The sequence below is a fragment of the Sardina pilchardus genome, chromosome 10, assembly GCF_963854185.1.
Source record: "Sardina pilchardus chromosome 10, fSarPil1.1, whole genome shotgun sequence".
NCBI lineage: Eukaryota > Metazoa > Chordata > Actinopteri > Clupeiformes > Clupeidae > Sardina > Sardina pilchardus.
Window position 1 is genome coordinate 14,562,274 of NC_085003.1, and position 9,619 is coordinate 14,571,892.

At 48.1% G+C, this 9,619-nt stretch overlaps 1 protein-coding gene and 1 long non-coding RNA gene across 2 annotated transcripts in view; one reads left to right on the forward strand and one right to left on the reverse strand.

The window, feature by feature from the left end:
- Positions 1-498: 498 nt before the first annotated feature.
- LOC134094622 (uncharacterized) lies at positions 499-4,541 on the reverse strand. The gene is made up of 3 exons (XR_009940465.1): positions 4,365-4,541; positions 2,821-2,893; positions 499-681 (listed from the first exon to the last, which is right to left on the reverse strand). It is a non-coding gene; the product is annotated as an uncharacterized LOC134094622 (long non-coding RNA).
- A 157-nt stretch (positions 4,542-4,698) lies between these two features.
- Positions 4,699-9,619, forward strand: part of LOC134093499 (uncharacterized) — a 12,294-nt gene continuing 7,373 nt past the window's right edge. Inside the window, exons 1-2 of the mRNA XM_062546555.1 lie at positions 4,699-4,847; positions 8,495-9,076. Coding sequence (XP_062402539.1) covers positions 8,540-9,076 — 537 coding nt within the window. The 5' untranslated portion in view covers positions 4,699-4,847; positions 8,495-8,539. The remainder of the gene's footprint in view (positions 4,848-8,494; positions 9,077-9,619) is intronic.

Sequence of the window (9,619 nt, forward strand, 5' to 3'; positions counted from 1 at the left end):
CAAAAAAAAAGTGGTTCAAATGATTTGTTGACTGAAAACATTTCCACACATCTCCGGCTTCCCCACACCTAAGCCTTGATGCTTTAAGCAGATTAGACATGCTAAGCCCGGGATGAAGAACAGGTTTGACACAGCACCCCGCCAACGTTACATACGATACGTGTGTGTACGGCATGGATGTGAGGCTGGCCTAAACCCTAACTGATTTCACCCAGGTCACCTGCCCACATTCCGATTGTAATGAGTTAAGTCAGTGTTTTATGGAGCTTTTTTGTGTGGTCTTCAGCGCTGGATGCTAGACCGATCAGATGCAACTACAATATCATCGTTACTGAAATTATCATCTGTCACTGAAATCAGGTCCCTAAAGTATGAGTCGATAAAAATAAACCCAGAGAAGAAGCTTTCCCATGCTCCTCGTGAGTCTTAAATGAGTCTGTACGCATTCAAGTCAACCACAGAACCACAGTGTTTATTCTTGTGTTTCACTGAAACTCTTCCAAGGGGAAGAAAAGGGGGAACGCTTTAGGAACGGCGTACCAGCCAGAGATGACTATCAGACCTGCTTCATGTTACCATTGTCTTCTGAGCTGGCAGGCTGCGGAGTACAGCAATGCGCCCAGTAAACAACGGAGGCTGTGGGCCCTTTCATGTGACATGTCCCTGGTCAGCGGGACGTCCCTGGACACAAAAATGGGAAATGAGTGTCGTCAGGAAGTGGCAGGAAGCACAAGGTCCTCACAAATGTAATGGGGGTGGGGGTCTGTGGCCAGAGATTTTGGGGGCATAAAAGGATAATGGGCAAAGGGCCAGTGAGAAAATGTAACAGTTTTAAACATTTCACATATTTGTGTGTGTGTGCGTGTGTGTGTGTGTGTGAGGGGGGAGAGACAGAGAGGCACCAAATGAGGGAAATTAACAGACAGTGAGAGATGGAATGAAATGCTAATTGACAGAACGAGAAAGTGCATACAGATAGAAACGGGAAAGAAGTGGAGTAGAGATAAAAGGAAAGAGAGAATCTGGATAAAAGAGAAAGGGTATGAGAAAAATGAGAGGGAGAAGAGAAGAAAAGAGAAGAGAAGAGGTAGATAGAGACTGGGAGAGAAAAACTGGTAAAAGTGAGAAATGGAAAGAGAGCGCATGAGCTAAACTAGACAGAGAGAAATAAGAGAAAAAAAATAAGACAGGGAAAAATAAAAAGATAGAGAGAAACTGCAGAAAGAGAGAATGAACAGGATAGGAAACAGGGTGTAACAGGGTGTAAAGTCCCATAATATCCCCTCTAGGCCAGAAGCTACAGGCTGCATGTTTGTTCCACATGGGCTGGACTCCGTGGCGACCACTCTCCCAGCGTGTGGGCCACCTCTCCCCACGCGTGGCCCTCGTCAGATGCGCTGAGAGGCCACTCATCACAGTGGGGAGGGATCGAAGGCACAGCGGTGAGAGGGAAGCCCAGATCTCAGACTCGCTCTCCACTTCCGCAGCCCATCAATCTCTCTCTCTCACTTCACTGTTTCTGTTTCTCTCTCTCTCTCTCTCTCTCCTCCACAGTCCATCTATCTCTTTCTCATCTCACTGTTTCTCTCTCTCTCTCTCTCTCTCTCTCTCTCTCTCTCTCTCTCTCTCTCTCTCTCTCTCTCTCTCTCTCTCTCTCTCTCTCTCTCTCTCTCTCTCTCTCTCTCTCTCTCTCTCTCTCTCTCTCTCTCTCTCTCTCTCTCTCTCTCTCTCTCTCTCTCTCTCTCTCCTCCACGGTCCATCTCACTGTTTCTCTCGCTATGGTCCTCTGCACTGTACATCCATCTCTCTCCCCTCTCTGATCCCCTCTCTCTCTCTATTACCCTCCATCACTCCCTCCGGCCAGCCTCCATTAAGAAAGAAAAAGAACACCATCATCTTCGCTCCTCACCGTCCCAAAATCTGACCCTCACCCCGAAAGTGCCTCGTAAACCAAACCGCACTCCAACCCAACCTGTGATCTTCTCACCACAGGATGCCCTTCATCATCCTCTTCCTCTTCCTCCTCTACCTCCTCTTCCTCCCTCCAGCGGCCCGCCTGCCGTTCCGAGAGGGCCGGTCTAAATGGGCTGGCAGGCCAGGCGGGCAGGCGCTCATTACCGGCGGCATTAAGCCACTCAGCGAGCGCTCGGGAGGCCGGGCGGCCGTTAAAGCCCAGACAGGTTTGCACCCTGTTGTTAAACTGTCTGGGTGGCGGCACTGCTGCCGCATACTGAGGGCTTTTTTTTCCTCCTCCTCTTCTTGTTCCTCTTCTTCTCGCTTTCCCTCTATGGCCCCCTTGACCGTCAGAACAGCATGGAGGATATTTCGAGAGGAGAGAGGAGGGAGAAAGAAAGAGAGAGAGAGTGAGAGAGAGAAAGAGAGGAAGGGAGGGAGGGAGGGAGTGTGGGGGAGAGGAAACATTTTGTCCTCAGTGCTGTTAGTATTAATTGTGAGCTTCAACTGAGGGAATTGAAGGTAAGGCTGGGAGGGAGGTACAGAGAGGAGGACAGAGAGAGAGAGAGAGAGAGACAGAGGGAGGAGAAGAGAAAGATTGAAGGACAGAGAGAGATAGACGGAGGGAGGAGAAGAGACTAGAGTGAGGGACAGGGAATTAGCCAGCATGAGCAAAACAGAGACGGAAGGACAGAAGAAGAGATGGAGAGGGAGGCAGAGACAGACACAGAGGACGCAGAGAGAGAGAGGAATGAAAGGATGGGACGAAGGAGATGCAGGGCAAGAGAAGTGTGTGTGTGTGTGTGTGTGTGTGTGTGTGTGTGTGTGTGTGTATGTGCGGGGTGGGGGTGTCCCACATGTGCTCACGTTTCTCAGCAGTCAGGGGGGGCTCTGAGTCACTGGCTCTGGGCAGAAAATCCTTGTCTGGTCTCCCAGCTCCCTGTAGGAAGCTCAGAGAGAGAGAGAAGGAAAGAAAGAAAGAAAGAAAGAAAGAGAAAGAGAGAGAGAGAAGGAGAGAGAGAGAACATGAATTAAAAACAGAGAATAATCTAGAGGGAAGGAGAGGGAGAAGGAGGGAGAGAGAGAGAGAGAGAGAGAGAGAGAGAGAGAGAGAGAGAAAGAGAGGTGAGATGACTCACTGCCTGCACGTCACCATTGCCATTTACTTGCACACACACTCCACCATCAGCAGCACACAGTGCCCCACTCCACTCCACTCCCCCACACCCACACAAACACACACAAACACAGGCAGCAGCAATCAGAGAAGAAATAGCGACCACTGGGCTAGCTCCCTGAGTGCACACTGTACACACAGCACAGCACAGCACTACTGACCCTCTTCAAAATGCCACACAAGCCCAGAAATGTGACTGGCCGCACCATTCAACATGGGACCTTTAGGTCACAATGGGGGGGAAGATGCCCAAATACCTGTTGCGCGCAATAAAAAAAAAAAAAGGTGCAAAATTCCTGACGCAGCAGCATGTGAAACTATGCAGGCAACAGAGCAGCCATCACGCACTTCGGATTGTGTTGTTCATTTTTTCAGCCTGTGGACTCATTTCTGCTAACATGATTGACTAGGCTACTAGCTTGGACATGCTTTCTCTAATTTGTTTCTTCCGAATGTATTTTCACATGTCTTGCTGTAAGCGTGATGACATTTTTAACAGATAGGCTACTGTTATTCCTTGAGAGAGGCGCTCAAAGAGTGCACATCACACTTCATTGCCTAACTTATGTGTGATTTAATAACATAATTTAGGCAATGATCAACTATAGGTGTAGCGAGCTTGCTTAGAGCCAAGATGTATTAACACCCTTCATAGCCTGCGTCTTGTGTGGCAGTTTTTCTCCGTTCACAGCCAAATGTACTTTTTCGGTAGTAGGCTATTACGTGATTACACGAGTCCGCCCTCTAAAACATAAAACATATGACGCTGGAACAGCGTAGAGTCGTCACGTGTGTAACCGGAGACCTACAGACTACGCACAGCTTGTCACGTTCAAGAACCTTTCATTCATTCCGCTCGCTCGGTCCGCATACGACCAGTGCTGCACATTGCATGACGCCGAGAGCAAACGAGGATAGCCGGGGGGACAAGCCGAGCTCGCACGGGCGGGCAGGGCAGACGGTGGAATAGCGAGAGTTGATGCCCTCACATTGGATTACTCTGCAGACACATGCGGCACGTTCTCGTGGTCCATGTAAATGTCGCCATATTGGCCTGTTTGCAGTTGCGAAACAAAAATATTGTGCCAATGAGTGGGCTTAAAATAGACACAGAGGTACTGTGGTGGCTACTGGTTAAATAAATCAGCAGTCTGTGAAATCAACTTTGACCTGCACTATTGTCTGGTCTGCCAAAATTGAACACTGGAGTAATTCACGTCTAAATAACACGCACCAGGCCGGTTTACCCTCAAACGTCATGATTGGGAGGCGGTTGGTCTGTGCAGTGCATGGAACTTGCCAACAACATCCTCCCCGATCTTGTGAGGTATTAAAAAAAACGTCTATGTCGTGAATAAAAACAGTTGCGAGTTGACTTTCTGCCCGGCTGTGGAATGAAACCGATCCGCGTGTCCACGTGTTTGTGCTATTTGCATCTCATTTGAATATGTAACATCGTCTCGCCTATCAGCTGACGCTCGTCTCAAGCGCACACTCCATTGGTCAGGTTCGGGTGTGGAAGCACAAATCGGGAAAACCGGTCGCTTTGTACCCGCCCTGCCAGACACGTTGCCTTGGGAGAAGTAACACGGGCACTCGATTGCAGGTCCTCATCGCTGAAACCACGTCCCCTCACATCAGCAACTCACTCCCCAAGTATCCTGGATTTACCACTGAACAAAGGAAAGTAGCCAGAGCCCCGCTCCATCCGAGTAAGGTAAGATACCATTGATCTAAAAATCAGCTATCTTTGTGTGCCCTGTTGCAGCATTATGTTAGGCAGCCGTATTCGCAGTGGTGAGATCATGTATAGACAATAAATGTACAGATCTGTAGGCTTATCATCTGGTGTGATACCGCAATTGAGCTTTTAGTTTGGTATAACTGTCAAGACTCAAGAGGCAGGGATGGCAAGGCAGCGTTACAGCACAAGTGTCAGATAATACCACATGTATTTAGTGGTCTTGTTGTGAAAGTATACTATGTATCAAACAGGCGCTTCTTTATTGCCTGTTCTTAAAAAAATAGTCGTGCGCTATTTTGCGTCATGGAACGCAGAGGTGGTTTAAATGGTATATGGTAAATTGGAAGGGGCCACAGCATGATATTAACAATCATTGAGTTTATTGAAATCTGCTTTCCTCTGAAGCTTTTGAATAGTTAGTTTAGATGTCGTTTTAATGTTAAATATTAGTCGGCAGGTTGAGGAGGACCCCACCCCTCAGTCCCACAGGTAGTCTATTTAATAATCATATTGTGCTCTGGGTGTAGGCCTACTTGTTTGATACTAGCCCGTTGGACTATTCGCTTTCTGGAAGCGATGTCATTTGTTTAATGTTTCAACTGTGTAATGGTCGGCATTGGCCCACTCGCCTAGCTCTTGTCCAGTCTTTAAAACTGCAACACTTACAGTAAGTAGAGTTGATGGATCGGAATATAGGCTATTTGATTGAGAAGCTAGGCTATGGATTGTCCTCTCTAGAAACAGTAAAGGCTGCTCCTTATTTCGTTGAAGGAATCGTCCCTTTAAAATGACTTCAATTAGGCTTAATGTGTATCATTTTCTCTCGAATTAATTGGGCATTGTCTGATATCACCTATCAACAGCGCTAAGCTACCGTCTCCCCCGTGAGCCACTGACAGCAGAATTTCTCTACATCGTGGCGAAGTCTCTCTTTGTGTCTGTTAGGACAGGACAGGAGGGCTATTGCAGTTCACAGGTTTTGCAATATCTCCAATCTGTTGTTAACTTTTGGCAGTGCACGTCAGTTTGGATAACTGTAGTGACATGCGTGGTCGTAAATTATGTCTTAAAACGCAACACTCCTTTGAATGGTCCTTGTTGGTTGTTCTAGAAAGCTTAATGTTAAAATAACAACCAAGAGAACAGGGAAAAAAACACTGTTGACTGGTCGAGCTTAGTGTATTATACTTGTAATATTATAAGTGGTGATGACACGATGACAAAGGCCTCTCAAGTGAACACTGGAAATAAGACCTGCCAAGAGGAATGAATAACTCTTGGCATCCCGTTTTGACATGCAGCCATGAAACGTGATTGGTTATGAAAGTGTATAGTATAATTGACGCCCTAAAACATTTGCGCACGTCGCAATTTGTTTACTATTTGTGTTGCTGCGTGGGTTTATTTTCGGTTAGTCAGTGTGTGAGCTAAGCTCAGGTGAGAGCCTTTTCCATTGCTTGCTCAGTGCGTTTCTGCTCACGAGTAAGTGCAATAGACATGTAATAAGTACAGTATCAGAGAAGATAGTCGTGATAATGTAGCCTAAACATTGAACTTTATTGTACCATATAATTGCAACCACATGGAGTCCATTCATTATTGATATAAAGCCTTATCTGTATTGATTTTTGGTCCATACATGGTGGACTGCCTTGTGTGTATTCTTGAGAAAAAGGCCCCATCAACCCCCTCTCATAACAGAGTAACTCTGTCCTCAGAGACAAAGAACAAGGCAGCACTTACATTAGCTCCAGACAGTGTGAACTATTCTCTCCAGTTTTTTTGTTAGACAAAGAGACATGGTCGCTCATGTGCATGTGAGAATATGCTGGCTGGCCAGCCGGTTAATGGACGGATATTTGCAAGCGAGAGAGCGAGATCGGGCTGATGGAACTGATACCATTGAGGCAGCCTTGTCTGTTGCTGATGGTGGGTCCTCAGACTACCAGACCCGAGTCACGTGCGTGTGTCTGAGGGAGACTGTGTGTGTGTATATGAGTATTTGTATGTGTCTGTGTGAGATACAAATGATGTGTGTTAATGTGAGCAGTAAAGAAGGAAATTGTGCCTGAAAGTGTGTGTGAGTACGTGTGTGTGTGTGTGTGCACGTGCGCGTGCGTTTGTGTGAGTATGGGTGTTTGTGTGTGGTCCAGCATGGGTCATTTGTTGGAGGCAATGCACTCTCGGGCCAGACTTCAAATGGCTGTCCACACCGTGCTCCTATCCTCCTCGCCTCCGACTGTCTCCCCTCTCCCGAGTCCGGACCACAAGTCACAGATGTGGATCTGGCCGTTTCCAATCATAGGCCATCGCTGCAGTCCTGAGAGCTCATTGTGGCAGTGCCTCCTCCCTGGCACTGTTTGTGTCCCAGGGTGGTCGTCATGGTTGCGCCGTTCCGGCCGTGTTGAATTAATAAGCAGGCTTTGGGAGCCGTGCCTTCAGCCACCTGGTTGGTCACACAGTTCCCTTTCAATAAACCTCTGCCCTGCCCACTTGGCCGCCTAGATAGCCATTTGGACAAATAAAAGGATTCACATCTGCTCTCGCGGGCATTGAGCTGTTTATCAAACACAGAATAGATATTCAAGGAAATGCTGAATTGAACCAAGGGGAAGATGTTCTTACCACAGATTGCAATTTTATAATGACGATTTTTTGTGTGTGTGTCTTTCAATATCCAGTCATATTTATTATCATTCACAGTGTTTCTGTGCTTTGGCTGGATTGTAGCTTTGGCCACTAGTCAACTAAAAGACAATATTTGGTTTGAGAGACAGTAATAATTCAGAGCTAGGTTTCCCAGAGGCTGTGAGTGTGTGTGTGTGTGTGTGTATGTGTGTGTATGTGTGGTGGCTTTTTGCCCTCTGTCTCTGTCAAAGCTCAGGTGTTCCAACTGGCCACTCAACTCTCCTCTCCTCGTCTCCTCCTCTCTTCTCCTCTCTTCTCTCGTCTCCTCTGTGCTCCTCTCTTCTCTCTCCGCCCTCCTCTCCTCTCATCTCTACTCCTCCCTCCTCTCCTCTCCTCTCCTCTCCTCTGTTTTCACCTGTCTGTTTTGTTGGTGTTTGTGTGGCAGGGCGGGTGCAGTGATTTGGGGTTTATTGGGGCTCAGACTGATGTGATTTACCCATCATGTCTGTCTGGATTTTAAATGCACTCTCTCTCTCTCTCTCTCACACACACACACACACAAACAAACAAACAAACAAACACAGACACAGATACACAGCAGTTGGCTGGCTTAAATGCAGGAGTAGGCCATTGTTCAACCAGGAGAGTGTGAAGGGACAAGCCATGTAAATGGCCCTGTTTTCTGAAGCTGCCATCTCTGTGTCCACTGTTGGTCTTTTGTGGGTTTTGACAAAGGAGTTCTTATGGTTATCAGGTGTGCAGTGCATGCCCAAAAGCATCGCTGTGATCATAACTAATCTTATGGTAATTGAGTTTTGATGATCGTAATGGTACGTAATGGGAGTTCCAAGCCAAAAAAAAAACACTTAATGATTTATGTGTACACTTAAAGATAACTGTTACATAATTTCTGTGATGTACAGGTTTAGGCAGGTAAAAAGCACCTGATTGACCAGTATGTGTGTGTGTGTGTGTGTGTTCCTCTCCTGTAGGTCAGTGATGATCAGGATTTGTTAGAGCCTGCAGAGCTGCTGAGGATGTCTTCCTCCGATTCGGACTATTCCATTGATTGGCTGGCCAGTGATGAGGAGGACGGCGAGAGCGAACAGGGCCTGCACCAGTACCAGCGCTCGGACTGCGTGAGGCGGGCCACCTCCTCCTCGGCCGCCGCCGGGGTCAAGAGGTGCCTCTCGCCCCCCTCGTCCGAGGACAGCCGGGCGTCATCCTGCGCCCGCCACGACTTCTGCGAGGACAGTAGCATGGTGAGGGAAGAGGAGGAGGAGGAAGAGGATGAGGAAGAGGAGGAGAGGAGCGCGGTGGGCATGAGTGACCGCTCCGCCTGTAGCTCCCCGTCCAGCTGTATGGGCTCGTGCGACGGAGTGGCCGAGTCCCGGCGGGAGTGGCCGGGTGCGGGGGTCAGCGACGGGGTCAAGCCCAGGCACACCTGGGGCGCGGAGAGCCCCAAAAAGAGACTGGCACACAAGAGGGCCCGCAGCTCTGGGGGCCCCGAGCAGAGAGACGAGCGGCCCCTCGCACCACACCCCAGCGACAGGGACCGCCTCTTCGCCAGCAAGGTGAGTCAGACGGCCTTCACCGTGTGTGTGTGTGTTAGTGTGTGCGTGTGCGTATGTGTGACCTGTGTGTGCTGTTTATGCCCGTTTTGGTGGTCACCTATGTCAGTTCCCGTTTGTGTGTGTGTGTATGTGGTATGTGTGTGTGTGTGTGTGTGTGTGTGTGGTATAGAACTGTGAATCAGCCGATGCATAGCGGCTTCCAGGAAGGCTCCGCCCCCCTGGCTTCCCCTTTAGTCTAAAGCAGAAGCGAGAGTGAGTCAGAAGGCGAGACTTCCAACGAGACTCACATCTCCCATTCTACTCTACGCTGTACTGTATGTGTGTGTAGAATACACCTGGGTGTAGACGGTGTCAAAATTCATGATCAAAATAGTCTTCTTTAAGAGGAAGTGGTCTAAGGTCAATACCTAGAAATGGAAAACTCTTCTTCTCTTCTTCTTCTGGCTATTAAACAAGCCCTCATCTACTGTACACTAATCCACAGTAAAGCACCAACTTGGCTGATTTTCATGAAGATTCAATTTCTAAATTAATGTTAAATGA